The sequence below is a fragment of the Bos javanicus genome, chromosome 1 (genome assembly GCF_032452875.1).
Source record: "Bos javanicus breed banteng chromosome 1, ARS-OSU_banteng_1.0, whole genome shotgun sequence".
In the NCBI taxonomy this organism is placed as follows: Eukaryota; Metazoa; Chordata; class Mammalia; order Artiodactyla; family Bovidae; genus Bos; species Bos javanicus.
Window position 1 is genome coordinate 126200213 of NC_083868.1, and position 20408 is coordinate 126220620.

At 37.4% G+C, this 20408-nt stretch overlaps 1 protein-coding gene across 3 annotated transcripts in view; it reads right to left on the reverse strand.

Annotated features, from left to right (window-relative positions):
* Positions 1–20408, reverse strand: part of PLS1 (plastin 1) — a 127604-nt gene that overhangs the window by 19416 nt on the left and 87780 nt on the right. For all 3 annotated transcript variants that reach the window (XM_061419559.1, XM_061419566.1, XM_061419575.1), the window contains 5 exons: positions 11327–11492; positions 11103–11245; positions 9642–9737; positions 6969–7164; positions 1416–1494 (listed from right to left, as the gene is read on the reverse strand). In XM_061419559.1, the coding sequence (XP_061275543.1) occupies positions 1416–1494; positions 6969–7164; positions 9642–9737; positions 11103–11245; positions 11327–11492 (680 nt within the window). The remainder of the gene's footprint in view (positions 1–1415; positions 1495–6968; positions 7165–9641; positions 9738–11102; positions 11246–11326; positions 11493–20408) is intronic.

The window sequence follows — 20408 nt, forward strand, 5'->3', positions numbered from 1 at the left end:
ATTATAGTAGTCCTATTATATCATTATGTTCTCTCAGTTATATATTGTAGACATTCTTTCAAATGAGTCCATAAAGATCTAACCTTTTTTTTTTTGAGAAGAAAATTTCTGTATTTATTATAAGTACAAAAGTAATGATAAAGCAGTATCATATTATATATTTACCTCAAGTAACAAGTATATCACAAGAGAAAAATTGAGAATCTCTGAATTATGTATTTTCTGCCTTTTAATTGTGGCAATATTTAGTGGGTTCAGAAAAGTAATATTTCACCTGAGGGTTTTGAATCAAGGATTTTTAGTGAGATATCACACTTAGAAAGATAAAGAAGGCAACAGAGTTTGCAGTCTTATTAAACTGCTATCCCTTTAGAAGAATAAGCTTAATTAGCATCCCTCTTTACCTCCAGTATTAGAGTTCTTTACTGCACCACTACTCTGAGAAGTTCCAGTCTAAAAGACATATGTCTTTTGTCATCCAGTTGGAATTCACACACTCCTATTAAAGACTTTATGAAATTTAAGTCTATCACATCAAAGCTAGTTACCACAACCAGGCAATACTGATTTTAAAGACTATTTTGAATATACACCAAGAAATAACTATACCATAAATCTGATCCAGTGAACATGGTCTTTTGTGGTATTAATCTTCAGTTCATATTTAAATAAAAGCAGTTATTGTTCATTAAGAAGTTTCCTTGGTGTGTAAATTATTAATAGGTTTAGTTAATTAGAAAAATATACAATTAGCTGGAGCTGAGTTCTTTTGCATTTTTAGGCATGCTCAGGTAGATCTTATAATGGAGAAGGATGGTTTCCTCTCATCTACACCTAGAAAGACACCTTATTTGCACTACTGGAGAGCACAAGAAATGGTTCAGTAAAATATTTTCTTAATCCTATCAATGTTAATAATATGTTGTCATTTTTAAACAAAAAAGAATAAAACAAACAACAAGTATGAAGGGAAACAAAGTTATTTCTACAAATTAGAAAAAAGTATTCAGAACAAATTATAGGATAATTAAAGTTTGGGGCAAAAATAAATAGAATGTGAATTATAATGATGAACACTGATAAAATAAAAGCAATTAATATTACTGTTCTTCTAATCTGTTAAACTTGAAATAATTTATTATTTTCCTGATTAGCAATTATAAAAAAGATGAATTATCTTTACTAAATTATTTATATCATCAAAAATTATAACAACAACATCATAATATTATCTTTTCAAATAATACTTTTCTATTAAAATCCACTGTACTGCCAATCCTCAGGATTCTGAAACTCTAAATGTTGGCTAAAATTTTTGAGATTTTTACAAAATATTCTCATGTAAACACACCTACAGTTTGAAACTAGAGAAGTTGGACTCTGGCCCAGAAAGCTAAAACACATAAAATATTTACCTGTACAAATGATTAATATATGGGTTGACTCCCAAGGAATTCATCCAATTCCGAAATGTCCTTTCTTCCTTGCTCTCTCCTAAAGTAGACACAAGTTTACACTGATGATTCAGGACAAAAAAGGAATCAAGAATTGCATATTAAACCATTCTGGCAGGCACAAACTGGTCATACATATTTTGTATGCCATGGTTCCTATGATACAACAATCTTTTTGTTTGTTGTTCAGTCACTAATTCATGTCTGACTCTTTGCAACCCCATGGACTGTAGCCCACCAGGCTCCTGTGTCCATGGGACTTCCCAGGCAAGAATACTAGAGTAGGTTGCCATTTCCTTCTCCAGGCCAATCTTTTTAGGGAAGAAAAAAAAAATCTCTTTCCACCAAAGCTCCCTTTCCCCCTGTCTAGAAAGTCTCCATTTGCTTTCTAAATGTCTTCATCTAGAGTCCCTTACTTGGTGTTTGTAAATTACTGAGCCATTAGTTTCTGTGTTCAGAAAAGTAACAGGTAAACCTATGTGGTCCTATCTGTAGTTATGACTTCATGCAAAGGGGACTGGTGCAAAATTAATAAAACAACCTTTTAGGGTAACATTAGCACTTTAAACAGAAATAGAAAAGCTCTACCTTTCCCAGTGTGGTATCTCTAAATCTGTACAGATTATGGCTTTACACAGGAAAGTGTCTGAGCACACAAACCTACATTTTCATCACACCAAACAGCAATGAAGAGGAGAGGGGATTAGAGGTGATATAAAAACAAGCAATGAGGGGCTATAACTATTTTATAGGCTTCCTGGGTTATTTTAGATTGTCCCTACAGAAAACACATAAGGGACATAGCCCCTATACAGAGTGCGAAAAGACACAGTTCATCATAGTATAGTAAGTCACTAGACCTCAAAGATCACCTCAAGAAGTAACTCCTGGAGGCAGTATTATTAAACCTGAGATTACGTATGGTCCTTGAGCTTCCCCTTCATAGCAGTGCTTACCCCATCCATAAGGGGAATGTGGGCTCTGGTATGGACAGAGAGAGATGGGGGCTCTTTTGCCATATCTACCTTTTAGGAATCGCCAGCATTGCAGATTGTCCTAAGGGGCCATCTAGAAATATTATTGTTTGTTTTTCAGCTAAGTTAGGGGACAATGGAATAGCCTTGCCTACCTCTCATCACTAGACTCTTAAAAATGGAAACGTTTATACGTCTCATCACTTCCAAGACGTGGACAAGTCCAGGTCACCATCTGAACTTTGGCTTGTGGGGGATCCCCAGGATAATCTCTCACATTTGACCATCTGAGCACCAGGGGCCCATTCCTATCGAGTCATCCTTGCAGTCTTCTTCAGACTGAGTGTCACACATAGAGTAAACCTACACACCCAGAACAGAAATCCAAATCTTGTAAAATTTAAAAGATTCTGGTTTTTGTGTTGACTGTCCCTTGCATTTTCATGTGGTTTTCAATACCATTATCTAAAGCCTTTCCCATAATCTGCTTTAATTCTTCTCTATTCAATTATATAGCCATATAATTTCTTGCTCGGAGAAGGCAATGGCACCCCACTCCAGTACTCTTGCCTGGAAAATCCCATGGACGGAGGAGCCTGGTAGGCTGCAGTCCATGGGGTTGCTGAGAGTCGGACACGACTGAGCGACTTCACTTTCACTTTTCACTTTCATGTATTGGAGAAGGAAATGGCAACCCACTCCAGTGTTCTTGCCTGGAGAATCCCAGGGACGGGGGAGCCTGGTGGGCTGCTGTCTATGGGGTCACACAGAGTCGCACACGACTGAAGTGACTTAGCATAGCATAGCATAATTTCTTGCTGAAGTTTTGTCTCCTCTGGTCTATATAAAAGGTCTGCAAAAAGGATCCATCTGTTGTATCTGCCACAGTCATTTTATAATACATAACTGATACGAGAATCTTTTTAAAAAGAACAAAGTTAAACTACTCCTAGAACTCATGCTTGCCTTGTTTTGGGAGTTATTAAAAGGTGCATAAATGGAAGCGAGAGTCAGTCCATAAAGAAAGCTGAGTACTGATGACTTGATGCTTTTGAACTGTGGTGTTAGAGAAGACTCCTGTGAGTCCCTTGGACTGTAAGGACTTCCTACCAGTCAATCCTAAAGGAATTCAGTCCTGAAAATTCATTGGAAGGACTGATGCCGAAGCTGAAGCTCCAGTACTTTGGCCACCTGATACTCACTGGAAAAGTCCCTGTTGGCTGGGAAAGATTGAAGGCAGGAGGAGAAGGGGACGACAGAGGATGTAAAGGTTGGATGGCATCACCGACTCGACGGACATGTGTTTGAGCAAGCTTCGGGAGTTGGTGATGGACGGGGAAGCCTGGCGTGCTGCAGTCCACAGGGTCGCAAAGAGTCAGACACGACTGAGCAACTGAACTGAACTAGGTGCAAATTAAATATTTCAACCTTTCCTGAAAGTGACATAAATGTAACCATACTATGATTAGCAGCTTGATGCATGTGACTTGAATTTATCTTTTAGTTATTTCTCTATTACATTCTGGTATTTTGTTATATGTATAAATTTTTTCTAGTAATTAGAGAATTTTTACATTATTTTCATCTAGGAAAATCCCAATTATGTTTTAAGGTTTCAAACACCAATAGTGTAACAACAGTTTAATTTTTACTAAAATAATATCCAGTTTCTGCTGGACCTGATGAGACAAGACACTAAACTTGCATTTTCATTGACTTCTATAACTATTATAGACCAGTGTTTTCTGTTTCTTCCTATTGCTCTAAACTAATTGTATCATTATTTTAACTTTTGATACCTGGAAAGTAAAAGAGATTTTAAAAGTGAGCATTTATTTATCCACTACCATTTCAAGTTGTCTTGGTAAATAAATGCTCAAGGCCAGAAGCACTGTGCATTCGCGGAGGAGTCATGGTAAAGCATTACAAAAACATATGTATTCCAGACCGGAAATGTTGTCTGGAGTTCAGACAACTAAAGCAATCTTGGGCGTAAACTCTTAAAGGCTGATAGAAAAGAGAGAAAGAATTATAAGACATTCTCTTCATTTTTAGGACTAAACTGACATTGCAATTGATAAAAGTTTAGAAAAAATAACAAAAGTAGGCTACTAAGAGGAAAGGAAGGAAAATATATTGAACATTCACTACATGTGCTAAAGTGGTGTATTGTTTTCCTCTTCCCGACCATTAGAGAGCACACAAAATTTGTTCATTAATGAAAGGTCACTTTAACTTGCTCTGGAACTCTTCAAAATAAGTATTACTATTAAGTCTGGTTTTATATATGAGAAAACCAAGGCTCATAAAAGTGCTCAGTTATTAAACTGGGGGTATCATGATTTAGACAAAGTCTAATTCCATGGTCTATGTATTTTCTATTACCACAAATAAATTTTGAGATGGTCTCTGTATCGGTAGCCCCATATTTGGCTCAATTTAATATGAAGATTTATTATTTAATTGGGCCTTTACTTTGCTTTAGTTCCATACAGATAAAATTCTTTGCCAATGAGGACATACTAATACATGAATATGAAGGTGATAAGGTCAAGCTTCAAATTTCATAAGGATCTACAAAAACTAATGTACAGAAGAAAAAATTCCAGTGATAGTCAACGTCAAATTCATTTTTGGCAGATGTATCAGGACATACATATGTTCTAAATAAAGATGACTGATAAATATTTCCCACAGTATTTTTTATATAAATAAATACTAATGGAAATATTTAGCAATCCTGTTCACACTGAAAAATCCCAAAAGCATGCTGAACACCAGCAAAAGAATTCAAACGTGACAAATAGGAGAACGAGCAAGTTGGAAAAGATATCTAGCAAGAATTCAGTGACTATAAAAAGCAGGTCATTTTTAATATGCCACTCTAAACAATGCCTTCTACTATAAGGCAGAGAGGAATTTTGAAATTTTCCAGACTGATAAAAAAAAACACAGCCATCTCCCTTTTTAGTTTTTTTAAAAGTTCTAACCCCTCACCCTCAATTTCTCTGCTGAGAAATCAACATTTTTTAATCTATCTTACCTCTCAGTTACATGTCTATGTAGAGAACACAATCTTTATTTTACTGAATCTCAGAAAGAGTGAGGTAAAATCATAGTCCTCCAACAATGTATTTGTTAAATCTGAAGCTTCTTTGTTAATCAAAAATCTGTCATTATAAAGTGACCAGGACATTGGAACTCTGGTCGTGGTAGTCAAAGAGAAAAAGCTGATAGGGCTAATTTCTCACTCTGTCTCACAGACGAAGAGGGAGTAAGATGGGTGATGTGAGACAGTGAACACTGAAGTTCAGGTTCTCCCCACCAGGAAGAATCCTCGCCTCAGAACCAGCTTCTCCAAAGGCAACTATCAAGGCTACTGTCTGAGTAGTCCCTAACCTCTGCTAACCGCCACCACTGCCACTATTTTTACTTTTGGTTCTAGTACGAACGTGGGTCTTGGTATACATGTGAGCAGTTGTGAGGATGAGAGGAAAAGGAGAGAGGCTGGAACAGATGAGAAAGAATGAGACATTGAGCATGTTTTTGTCATTATGATGATTCATATATTGTAAGTGTCAATGACATTTAGTAAATGTAAGTAACATAGCTAAGCAATACAAAAGGATATATGTTATAGATCCTAAATCAATCCTTTCAGAGATTCTTGAGATAAAAGATAAGTGTGCTTATTCACAGCAGAGGGATAAAGGCTTTCCATCAAATCATGACATCCAGTTGTCAAAACTGATCCCTAATGTGTTTACAACTCCACTATCCCATAATTATAGAAGGCAAATTAGATAGAGTTTATTAATCAAGTCTTGCCCTGCTGTTCTAATTAAGTTTCATTTGTTTCTTGCTTGTCATCCTTCATTCTTTAGGCATATTAAGACAGATTTAAAAAAACCCCAAAACACAACATGAACAATGCAAAAAATATCAACCCAGATAGAAAGAACAAATAGTACTGATAAAAAGCACATTCAGAATGAATATATTTATAGAGTATAGAAAAGTACTAAATACAGTACCTACATTAGGAGGGGTCAAATCTGCATTTCATGAAGCAAAATAGGAAAGTATTATAAATTATGAGACAGAAAACAACAGCCCACACACAAGACAAGTAATGAATATTGTAAATTTTTTCAAGTGAACTAAAAACAGAAAAAAGAGAACAATACTGGAGTCAAACTGAAGCTTTCAAAGGAGGAAAAAGTTACAAATAATTATTTTTTCAACAGCTATATTTCATTGTACATATTGGTGGTGGAATTATGTAGTCATTTAAGAGACTATTTTAAACGTATGATGGTTTTCACTAAACTCTTATGGAGAAATGACAGACAAGTACGATTTACCTCAGCATTTGCTTTTAACCCAAATGAACAACAATTTTCTTTAACTTCTTAATGCACGCACATGCCAGCACACAGTCAGCTACATCTCCCATCGCAATCCCCTACCTCCGACAGTGAAGTAGGACGATGTCATAAAAAGATACACAGTGAATCAGTTAAAGACAGAAAGAGCATACCTTCCAATAAATTCACATCGATGTCATTATTATCAGGCTTGTGGAGGCCTGGGTACGTGTTAAACAGATTAGCTACAAAAGCCAGGTTAAGTTTAGGATTGCCTGAAACCACATCTGCAGGAGTAACAAACTGTCTGCAGCCCAGTTTGTCTGCTTCCTGAAGCATGAATTCAGCACGCTTCAAGTCATTTTTCTCCTAAACAATGAAATAAAACAAAAGCGGTCAAGATTAAACTTTTGATTAGCATAATTTCTTATTCATATACATATTTATAAGCAATTACTTTTCTGGAAATGAATCAATGGATGGCTCAAAAGGAGGTCAGGATGCACAGCAATTCCAAATTAACTTCCCCATTTCTTTTAAATCAGTAAGAACAAGTCTCTGAGGTTTCTTGCTGGAACCAGAAGAATGTTTCATCCTCAAAGCTAAAGTACTCAACAAAACTCTCAAATATCCTATCAGTAAGCTGCTGCCAAGTTGCTTCAGTCGTGTCAGATTCTGTGCGACCCCATGGACTGCAGCCTACCAGGCTTCTCCGTCCGTGGGATTCTCTAGGCAAGAACACTGGAGTGGGTTGCCATTTCCTTCTCCAAGTAAGCTGCTACTGGCTGAATTATAGGTAACTTGTTCAGGGCCATATATTAGAGTGCCTTCTGGCCAAGAGACTTACTTACAAATGGTACTAATAAAAAGATATCTACTCTGGTATTTCCAGTGTATTCTTTTCTCAGTGAAAAACACGTTGGGATACATGTAAAAAAATACTAGAATCAGAAGGAACACACTTTTCACAAATGCAAAACCTTGGAAACAAACCAACGCTTATCAACAGGAGAGCAGATGAAAACTGAAACTGTGTTAATAGTCATATAAGAACATACAACAATAGGAGTGACTCTCAGTAATATAATACACTCAAAATAAGCACTAGAAATTTAAGTACAACATGATAAACTTTATATGAAGTTAAAAAATAAAATGCAAATTTTAAATCTGTAAGAAATACACTTAGTTGAAAAAAAAGTGTATTAAAATAAAAGCAAAAGAACATGAGCATAAGAATAAAGACAATGATTATCACATTAAAGGCAGGCAGAGAGATGGGACAGGGAAGAACTACACAGCTTTATATAATCTGATGTCAAAGTCCTAGCATTCTTGTTGGATTTCAATACAACAAACAACTACCAAAGAAAAATAAATTTAAACAAAAACATGCATGGACCCATGATTAGAGTATATCATGACCAAAGACTAAGATTTATCTAATTTTATGCACTAGAGTTGTAAATAAAATGTAACTGAAATCAGAGAAAGCAATAAATTCAATGTTATCAAACAACAATAAAAGCACCTCGAGTAGACATGAACAAGGCATAATACATGGACCTTATTTAGATTTTAATTCAAATAAATGATAAAAAGAAAATCTGACATGAGGCAACTGGAAATGTCAACACTGATTAATCATTTTGATACTACAGACTACTGTTATTTTTTTAGGTACTATGGTTATATTTTCAAAGTGTCTTTATCTTTTAGAAATACATATTAAAATACTTATTGATGAAATGGTAATATGTCTAGAATTTGCTTCAAAATAATATGGAAGATGAAGGAAATAGGTAGGTAATAAACGGAGAAACAAAACTGACCATGCATTGATAGCTGTTGAACCTGAGGAATGAACTCATGGTAGTTCAATATACTGTCTGTTCACTTTTGAATAACTTTGAAACTTTCCGTAAGTTTTCTTCAGTTCCTAATATTTGTACTCAAGCAAATTTGCAAATTGTGCATAATTGCTTTTAGATTTTATAATAATGTGAAATAAAATTAGTGGTGACTCGAATTGCCTTTAAAACTAAACTTGGATGTTACACTTTAAGCACTTAATAGATTTTTATACAAACTGTAATCTGATCAGATTTTAACATTTAGATGTAACCCTGGTATTTACAGTTTATGCTAAAAGAATGGACTTCCCTAGGAAATTTTTAGATGACCCAGGATTTACATCAGTCCTTTCTACATCATAAATACTAGAATTTTGTGTATTGCCAAATATAAATGGGAAGAAATGATAATTGATTGCTTATGAATCCATTAGCAGCTTGTTGCTCCCTTTCCTTGTACACTGTCACAGCTACAAAAGCACCCGAGTGAGTTCCAGTGATGTTGTGCCAGGGACATATAGGTGGGCATAAAGTTGATTCGACACATACTCAATGTCAGGATCCCTTTCTTCACTCATGACAGCCATATGGCTTAGCATGGAAATTTGGAGCCTAGGGCACAGAAAAAAGCTTCTGAAAAGCATAAAAGCCAAAGTCTAATGAAGGGCTGAGGACTCTACCAGGGAATGCCCCTGTAGAGAACTGAATTCTATGACTCTACTCACTACTCAAATTCATAGAGGTACAAAGTTGAACACTGGTTACAAGGAGCTTGAGAGAGAGGGGGAAGGGGAGTTATTGTTTAATGCCTATAGACTTTACTATGTGATGAGGAAAAAATTCCAGAGAGGAAAGGTGGTGTTGATGGCACATAATGTAAATGTACTTAATGCTGCTGAGCTGTTCACTTAAAAATGGTTAAAATGCTAAGTTTTATGCTGTGCATATTTTACAAATTTTTTTTTTTTAATTTTAGTTAAAAATTATACTCACACTAAATCCTGTAAGATCAATGGCAATGGCAGGTCCATCGTCCCGGTCACCTTTAGGTGCAATCTGATTCAACAGATGAAAATAGGCTCTTGAATCCTTTAAGGGAAGAAACACAACAGAATTTTAAAAGTGAATAAAATCACCACTGGATTTAGGAAAAAAGTATTCATTGAAGAAATTGCCTTCATTTCACAGAATGAGTTATTCAATAACTTAGCAACCTTTACTTGTTACTCCAGGATTCTGAATGCACTACATTGTTTCACACTTCAGAGATTCTAGCAATTGTGTTTTGCACCTCAGAGCTTCTAGCAACACTGTCTCCTACACTCTTTCATTGCCCTTCCTCACCTCTTTCCTTTGTTTACACTCCTAAGCATCTGCATCTCCAGTGGGTGGGTGGTGATGGGGAGGGATGGGGTTTCAAGTTACTTTGGTTCAGAGAGAAGCCTGAAGACCTCCTTCTGTCTACTGATTCCCTATGCCCTCAGATACTTTGGTTTCCTTTTTTTTTTAATAAATTAAATACATTTTTGCTTGCACTGGGCCTTCATTGCTGCGCACGGGCTTCCTCTAGTTGCAGTGAGCGGCAGCTACTCTTTGTTGCACTGGGCTCCTTATTGTGATGGCTTCTCTTATTTCAGAGTACTGGCTCCAGGAGCACTGGCTTCAGTAGTTGCAGCTCATGGGCTCAGTAGTTGTGGCTTATGTGCTCCAGAGTGTGGACTCAGTCGTTGCAGCACACGGGCTTAGTTGCTCCACAGTATGTGGGATCTTCCTAGATCAGGGATCAAACCCATGTCCCCTGCACTGGCAGTTAGATTCTTATCCACTGTACCACCAAGGGAGTCCCTTTAGTTTCCTCTTAACTGGTTATTGGCAAAGTGGAAGTAAGAATAAGAAACAGGTTATGCCTACCAGGGCCTCTAGTCTAGCAAACAGATAATAATTCTCACTCTAACAGACTGATATCCTCATTATAACTTAGTCTATTAGTATCACAGAAAATGAAAAAGAATGCTTTAATTTGCTAATGCTAGCATCTCTTTCCTCTTACAACCAGTTGTATTTCTTTTTTCTAATTTACTTACTTATTTTTTGGCCACACCACTTGGCTTGCATGACCTATGTTCCCTAATCAGCGATTGAACCTGGGTCCTCAGCAGTGAAAGTGCCAAGTCCTAACCACTGGAGCGATAAGGAATTTCCCAGCTGTATTTCTTATTACAAGCCAACAAACCAGTTTGGTTTTTTATTTTTTTAGCAAAAGATTTTGTGATTATAAGTGGGGGGATCACTTCAGATGGAGAAATGCAAAATTTCATTTTCTATAGTGTGTGCTTGAGAATTAAACTCCAGTTCTAATTTACTTCTAAACCCCATTTGACATTCAAAACAAATTTGACATGTGTTTTGACATTCTTTTTTTAGTGTCACAAATCTGAGCATTTAAATATGAACCTTAATGTCGTGGCTGAAGTTGCTGATGGTAGGCCATCCTGCATTGGTCAGATGGTAGTTCACCCACTGCAGCAGTAATTCCTCTGGAGATAGCCTCATTAGCTCTTCTAGATCCTCACCTTCCTTTAGCAATGCAATCAGAGCTGAGAGGAAAACAAGGAAGTATAAATTCTTCCCACAGTAAATATATGTCAATGAGAAGCAAATATTTTTGATGACCTTACCTTCATTCCTGGAAATCTCAATATCAGCAAAAAGCCCAACTTTGATGATCTGCCAGAGAAGTCCCAAGACCAAGTGAGGTTTTCCTTCTGTGAGATCCTGAGCCCCAATGTTGACTACAGTACAACCAATGGCTGAGGCAGAATTCAGGGCTAGGTTTAAATTTTCCTAAATTGCCACAAAGAAAAATAAACGTGAGAAAGTACTTTCTAAACTCTTGTCAACAAGTTGTGGAGGTAAATAAACAATCGGTGCTAAAACTTAAGATTTTTCAACATAGTTAGTACTTATATCACCTCTGTATGCCAATGACTTTCAGAAACCTATCTCTGGGCCACACTTCTGCCCAGCCCCCACTGTAAGCTCTACACCAATATACACCCTTGGCTATGTCCACCTGGATGTTTCACAAGTACCTCCAAGTCAATGTGTCCAAAACTGAAGCAATTTTCTGGCCATACTTCCCTAGTCTCCCTCTGTTAAAACTACGTTTTCCTTTATTTTCTGTTTTGGTCCATAGGCCCAACCTTCATTCTTGCCTTCTTTCTTCCTAAGAAGGCAACCTGAGCAGAATCCTTGCTCTTCTTGCCTGCTATAGCCTGTGAGCAATTGCTGTGTAATTTCACCTTCTAAAAACCCCTGGAAACTGTCTTTCTTCAAGTTTCTTAATTCATTCCTAATACCCATGCTCAGACTTACTTTCTACAATCCACCTATACTTAGGTACTTTAAATACCCTGTGATCTTGGGAAAATGAGAACCTGACCATGTTCCCTGGCTTTAAAACCCATCAAATGTTCTCTATGTCCCACTGTGTCCTGTCACTCACTCTGTTCCAGCTCTAAAAATGGCTTTCTCTGATTATTCTACATGAAATAACAAGCATCACCACATCACCACACTCTTTGCTGGCACTCATTATTCTTTATTTTACTCTTTATCATTCTCTGACATATTATACAGTTACATATTTATTATTTAATAATATATATTATAACATATTGATATAATGTTTATTACATATTGTTATTACATATATTTACATATTATTACATATTTATTATTATTATTAAGAGTATGAGCTCTGATTATGTCAACAGAGGAAGAACGCCTACAACCCAACAACAAAAAACCAAACAACCTGATTACAATATGGGCAAAGGGCATGAATTTCTCTGAAGAAGATATCAAATGGACAGTAAGCACCTGAAAAGATGATCAACAGGAGAAATCATTAGGGAAGTGTCAATCAAACCCACAATGAGACACCATTTTCTATCCATCAGGATGTCTGTTATTAAAACAAACAAACAAAATAACAAGTGCTAGAGAGGATGTAAATAAATTTGAACCCTAGTTCATTCCTAGTGAGAATATAAAATGGTGGAATTTCCATGGAAAACTGTATGGCAATTCTTCAAAAAATTAAACATAGAATTACCATGTCATCTTGGGACTTCCCTAGTGGCTCAAATGGTAAAGAATCTGCCTGCAATACATGAAAACTGAGTTCAATCCTGGGGTCAGGAAGATACCACGGAGATGGGAATGGCAAGCCACTCCAGTATTCTTGTCTGGAGAAATCCATGGACAGAGAAGTCTGGCAGGCTACAGTCCTTGGGGTCACAAAGAGTCAGACACAACTGAGCGAAAAGTATGGTGGCACCATGTAATTCAGCAAATCCACTTCTAGGTATATACTCAAAAAACTGTGAGCAAGGACTTAGATTATTTGTATACCCACGTTCATAGAGCATTATTCACAAAAGTCAAAAGGTGGAAACAATCCAAGTGTCCATCATCTTAAACAGACAAGTAAGATATAGTGTAGACATACAACAGAATGTTATTCAGCTTTAGAAATGAAGAGAATACTGACATATGCTATGAAATAGGTGAACCTTGAAGGCATTATAGTGAAAGTTGCTCAGTCATTTCTGACTCTTTGTGATCCTATGGACTGTAGCCCACCAGGCTCCTCTGCCCATGGAATTCTCCAGGCAAGAACACTGGAGTGGGTTACTATTTCCTTCTCCATTGAAGACATTATGCTAAGTGAAATAAGCTGGTTACACACACACAAATAACTATTGTCTGATTCCAATATGAGGTATCTGGAGTAGCCAAATTCATGGAGACAGAAAGTGGAATGGTGAATAGCCAGGGGATGGGGGAGTGGAGAATGGGGAATTATTACATAATGGGTATAGAGTTATACTTTAGGAAGATGAGAAGGGCTCTGGAGAAGAATGCTATTGATGAATGCCTGGCAATGTGAATGAATTTAATGCCACAGATCTATACACTCAAAAATGACTAAAATGGTAAATTTTATGTTATGTGTAATTTACAACAATGAAAAAAAAAGGGAAAAGAAACACCTTGAAGGTGCTCTCTACGGCCAAACCTGGAACGATTTAAGTACCAAAATAATCAAGAACACTAATGAATTAAGCTACTGGAAAAAATAGGAATTCCTAAGTCCATATCAATGCTAGAAAAGGAGAAAGAAGGAGAGAGAGAAAAGTGAGGTCTCTGGGTTACAGAAGAATGCCAAATAATAAATGACTGGTGCATGTGGAGAAGTGCTGGAGTTGAAGAAACAATTTCACAACCGTCATGCTAAAGGCTAGGTTAGAGGGACTTTCCTGGTGGTCTAGAGATTCATGCTTCCGGTATAGGGGGGCAGGTATGATCTCTGGCTGGGGAACTAAGATCCACTCAGTGTGACAGAAGGGGATAAAATGACAGGGGTAGGGGCAAGTAACTCAAAGTTGTTTTTATCCAAATATGCCATTAATTTTAATCTAAAAGCTTAATTGAAAACAATGTTTAATTAATATTAATGTTTCCTTTAGTTGTCATCTATCCAGCTTCCCTGGTAGCTCAGACGGTAAAGCGTCTGCCTGCAATGCAGGAGACCTGGGTTCGATTCCTGGGGTTGGGAAGATCCCCTGGAGAAGGAAATGGCAACCCACTCCAGTACTCTTGCCTGGAAAATTCCATGGATGAAGGATCCTGGTAGGCTCTAGTCCATGGGATTGCAAAGAGTCAGACACGACTGAGCAACTTCACTGATCAATTGCGTACCAGTGACCAGAAACACTAACGTACAGAAAAAGAACCACCAAACAACAACGAAAAAATACTTTGGGAAAACACGTGGCAGCAAATTGGAAAAGACAATGAATTAGAAAAATTCAGAGTTACCCTGGCTTTTAGCTACTTTTTTTATTCCCTTTGCAAATTTCTTCCCTAGAAATAACACATGCATAGTATGTAGCGATGACTTTTCCCCCAGTCACTTTTTCACCCTTTGGAAAGACACCATTTGCTACTAGGCACTGTTTTTTGTGGCCATTTAATGGCAACAAATAATCAATACAGTCAGACTTTAAATTCACCAAAGTTAAGAAGCGATAATTTTAAGAGCTAGGGGATTTGTTGTTGATTGTGTTTGATTTTCTTTGGGGAGAAAATAAAGATTGTCTTTTCCTCTTATATTTCTATAGTCCGTGTTAGGGTGGGGCCTCCCGTGTTTGTTTAAATTTTTATGTTTATTAGCCAGAAGCTACACAAAGGCTTACAAAGCAGAGTAATTATTTCAGTGGCTTCTTCTTGCAGTATGCTGAAGCAATTTATCTTGCTCGGCTCCAAGTAAATGGCTGTGTCTCTTGGGGTTCAGTCAAGGGTAATTAAAGTAAGCACTTGCAATTAAATTATTTTGTAGTGGAATTAAGCAATGTTCATTTAAAATTCAGTTCTCCCAAAAGAAGGCAGAACCAGAGGATTCTTCAATATATTTACAACCTAAATAAATATGATAAATATGACAATATTATTGGTAAATTTGAAATCTTTTCTATTCAGAAGATTATTTTCATATGTTTAATTATCTTAAATCAAATCAATTTAATTTTCAAGAGACAGCCTCTACCAATTCATGCTAGACCAGTAATATTTTTCTGTCTTCTTTTCCAAGAACATAAAGCATGTTTGCTCCAGTTGTGATTCCCCTGAATGTTGGGGAAGGAACCATACTGAAAGTGATTCCAGGAATAGTATTAATCTTACAGTGACACCTTACATTGACATCATGGTACTGTAGCCAAAAGAAATGTAATTTCACCAAACTGACTGTAACAACTAGTGAGAACCAAAATCTTCCACTGCTTCTCTCAGCCTGGACAGTGATAAGAAAGCCCCATCTTAACATGATTTTGCACTTATTTGTCTATCTTACTGGCATGATTTTACTCTTCTAGGAGAAGCAGCAGAGTATTTGTTCATTGCAGGCACTACTTCACTGAAGGCACTATCTTCACCACTACTGAAGATCTTCAGTGGAAAACATCAATAGACAGTTAATACTCTAAAGATTCTTTGACTCCCTCACCTTCAAACCTGTCCCTGCAATCTCCACCAGTCCTGACTGCTGTGTTGTGATCCTTACCTAGTCATCCATCCCCTCTCTTCCCCTTGCCCACCATGAAAGACCCAGCTTCAACTGCAATTCCAAATCTCTAGTTCCAACCTCAGCCTAAAGACACTGCCACAGGTTTGCAGGTGGTGTTTTCTCTTACTGCTGTAAGCAGTGAAACTCAGCTTTGTCATACCTACAAGTTATGTTGGTGACATGTGGACAACCAGCTTTTGATGTTAATTTTACTCAGAGATGTTGGTTTTACAAGTATTGCAAATGACTTACAAGTAATTGGCAAAAAATGGGTTGAAAATAAGGAGTGAAAATGTGCTTCCTCAAATAAATGGTAGTTTCTTTTTTTTTTTTTGAGATTGTCATATTGGATTTATTTATTTTGGAGGGACTGGTTATTTCAAAAAGACATTTATCAATTTTCAGTATCAAAACAGTTACACTATTGGTTTTTTTTCTCCCAATTGGTCCCCAAAGAGACCACACCAAAGGAGAGAACATTTTAAGCCAATTAAGCTGCAGGATGCACCCCTAACAGCCCTCACTGAAACCTCATCAAAAAAGGGGGATTGGGTAGGGAAAGAAACTTTAAAAGATCAGCACACTGCTAGCCCACAGACTGTAGAGAGCTCTCACAGGCAGAGGGGTGACCAGTTTGCCTCAACCCCAAAGAAGCAAAGTTCCAAAATATAAAAATTTACAAGTTTTGTACATACGCTTTTCAAGATTTCTCCAGCACTAACCGATACAAAGCACAGTGAGATGGCACTTTTAGAGACAGCAGCTTCAGACCCAGAAAAGGGTGATGAGATGAGTTTCATATGGCTAAATCAGTGGCAAAACAATTTTCTTTCCTTTCAAATAAATGGTAGTTTCTAATTGGTAAACACAATACCAACAAAGGTCAATATAGTCAAAGCTATGGTTTTTCCAGTAGTTATGTATGGATGTGAGAGTTGGACCATAAGAAAGCTGAGTGCTGAAGAACTGATGTTTTTTAACTGTGGTGTTGGAGAAGACTCTTGAGAGTCCCTTGGACTGTAAGGAGATCCAACCACTCAGTCCTAAAGAAAATCAATCCTGAATATTCATTGGAAGGACTGATGCTGAAGCTGAAACTCCAATACTTTTGCTACCTGATGCGAAGAACTGACTCACTGGAAAAAGACCCTGATGCTGGGAAAGATTGAAGGCAGGAGAAGGGGACAACAGAGGATGAGATGGTTGGATGGCATCACCAACTCGATGGACATAAGTTTGAGTAAGCTCCAGAAGTTGGTGATGGACAGGGAAGCCTGGTGTGCTGCAGTCCACGGGGTTGCAGAGTCGGACACAAATGAGCAACTGAACTGACGGACTGAACTGAAATACAATATTGCCCTACTGGTGATGAGGGACTAGAATGACTGCTATTGTCTGGAGTCAATTCTGAAAAATAAGAAGTAACAGGAGAACCCCACACAGAGGTTCTTCTCCAAGTTCTGTCATGGACAACTGCCCGTCATGCTCAGCCTTTCTTCCTGAAGACCTGTGTTGGTGGGGATAGAAAAGGACACTAGGGAAGCTCCAACAACTGAGACATTAGAGAAGTGCTTGTCCCTCCTTGTGTTTCAGTGTCTTAACCTGTAAAATAGGGTATCTTACCTTCCAGAGATATTAACAAAAGACTCAAGCAAACATGGCAGTTTTAACAGTCTCAAATAGGGACTGCAGCTTTTCTCTCTTTTTATTCATTCCACCTTGCAAATTTTCATTGCCAATAAGGCTTCAATTCCAGATAGGTCCTCTTTTGTTAATTATTTTTTGGAGAGCTCTGTTATATATTTCTTGGGTCAGTAAGGACAAAGACATTATTTGTTATTCAGATTTCATTCTTATTTTACATACCATCACTTTTACTCCATTTGCAACATACAAATGAGATTTATGTTTTCCCTGCTTAAACTATAATTGAAATGAAGACTAACACATGTGTTTGTACATTTGTATACATATGTAAGGGTAAAGTATATACATACAACTTTGTATATATGTGAATATATCAATTACAATGGATGTTTTGCATTTATAAGGAACAGATTCAATCTCCTGTACCTACTCTTGCACTAGTTTCCTGACTTTTAGGTCCTTAAATCATTGACATCCATTTTTCAGACTTTTACCTAATTTTTTCCAATAATGATAAACAATCCAAAGAATGCAGCTCTGTAACACATTGGGTAGGAAGAGAGATAAGTCTCCAAGATCATACATGAATCCTGCTGTTAGCTACTTGATCGGTCCCTTTCCCTTGCTTTCACAGTCACCGTACGTCATTTTCATCCTTTTATATTTCTCTCCTTTCATACATCTTGATACATCATAAACCTATCATCGTGAGGTGAAAAACTATACTATCACAATCTTTTACAAATGTATTAGGCTTCTTCAAGATAAAGTTTCATGGGAAACTGGTAGCTTTCTGGCAGATCTATTCCCAGAGCTCTAAAATTACTGAGTAAACAAAACTGATTTAACAATCACAGGAACACTTTGCCTCTTCCCAGAAGACTGTCTTTTCTCATTCTACGTTAGTACTCTTTTTCAAGCATCCTAAAGACCTAGACTATTAACCCTACTCATATTGGTAGAAGAATGCTACCTTTAAAAATAGAAATATTAAACAGTCCCTCAGACACATCCTACAGTTATTGCAAAATAGTTGCAGAACATTTTTTCTTTATTTTCTCCAAATGCATGACATGTAAGTATTAGAAGCAATATTTAAATTTGTAATAAATTAATTTAAAAATTAATTTATACAATAGTAAGAGATGTTGCAGTTCAGATTCAGGAACATAAAAAACTGTGTGACAAGTATCCTAAAAAGATAAATGTAAGTATTTTCAACAATGATAGGTATTAGATGATAGGTATTTCTTTCACATCTGACACAAGATGGGAAAGAAAATAAACTTCTGGCCATTACAGTCTGAAAGGAGCTTCTTCAAGAATAATAGTTTCTGCTAGGAACATGCAACATTACTGGAAAGTGAGGGTCAAGAAAGCCGTGTTAGTCAACAGCCAATTATATACTTCTTCAGGATAACAGGAAATGGGAGGAACCCTTAGTCTGAGACTAACCAAGTACCACTGCTCTAAAGGATGTAGCTTCCTTATAGAAGAGACTTAATAACCTTAGCAAAATCAAGAATTATACCCTGCCAATAGAAATGAAGGAAACAGCTTAGTAGTAGCTCATTTTTAATAGCCACAGCTATGATTTGCATATTAACTAGTTGCTTATTACTACCACCTCAGGAGAGTGGCAGTATAGCATGATGATTAAAAGGATGGATACAGGGACTTCCCTGGCAGTCCAGAGGTTAAGACTCTGCACTTCCACTCAGGGAAAATGGGTTCCAATCCCTGGTATGGGAACTGAGATCCACACATGCAGCCAAAAAAAAAAAATTAAATACATATAAACAAAAGAAACGCTGGACTGGAAGAACACAAGCTGGAATCAAGATTGCCAGGAGAAATATCAATAACCTCAGATATGCAGATGACACCACCCTTATGGCAGAAAGTGAAGAGGAACTCAAAAGCCTCTTGATGAAAGTGAAAGAGGAGAGTGAAAAAGTTGGCTTAAAGCTCAACATTCAGAAAAGGAAGATCATGGCATCTGGTCCCATCACTTCATGGGAAATAGATGGGGAAACAGTGGAAACAGTGGCAGACTTTATTTTGGGGGGCTCCAAAATCACTGCAGATGGTGACTGCAGCCATGAAATTAAAAGACTCTTACTCCTTGGAAGGAAAGTTATGACCAACCTAGATAGCATATTCAAAAGCAGAGACATTCCTTTGCCAACAAAGGTCCGTCTAGTCAAGGCTATGGTTTTTCCTGTGGTCATGTATGGATGTGAGAGTTGGACTGTGAAGAAGGCCGAGCACCGAAGAATTGATGCTTTTGAACTGTGGTGTTGGAGAAGACTCTTGAGAGTCCCTTGGACTGCAAGGAGATCCAACCAGTCCATTCTGAAGGAGATCAGCCCTGGGATTTCTTTGGAGGAAATGATGCTAAAGCTGAAACTCCAGTACTTTGGCCACCTCATGTGAAGAGTTGACTCATTGGAAAAGACTCTGATGCTGGGAGGGATTGGGGGCAGGAGGAGAAGGGGACGACAGAGGATGAGATGGCTGGATGGCATCACCAACTCGATGGACGTGAGTTTGAGTGAACTCTGGGAGTTGGTGATGAACAGGGAGGCCTGGCATGCTGCGATTCATGGGGTCGCAAAGAGTCGGACACGACTGAGCGACTGAACTGAACTGAACTGAACTGAACCAAAATTCCTTTAAGGATGGGCTCTGGAGCTAGACTACTGGGATCATGGCTCGTCCAATGTGTAACCTCTCAGTGCTTCAGTTTCCTCATCTTTAAAATCAGAGTATCTACTTTATTTTAAGGCCGTTGGGAGAAGTCACAGGGTAATTCATGTGGTGTGTTTAGGACAGTGTCTGATACCTAAAATGTACTTAATATAATATTCTCCTATTGAGCCAGAGATTTTAAGGGGAAAACTGTTGACTATAAATTCCTGAATTTTAACAAGATCTGAATGGAAAAGCTGACTACAAAACAGTTTGGTACAAAAAAATGG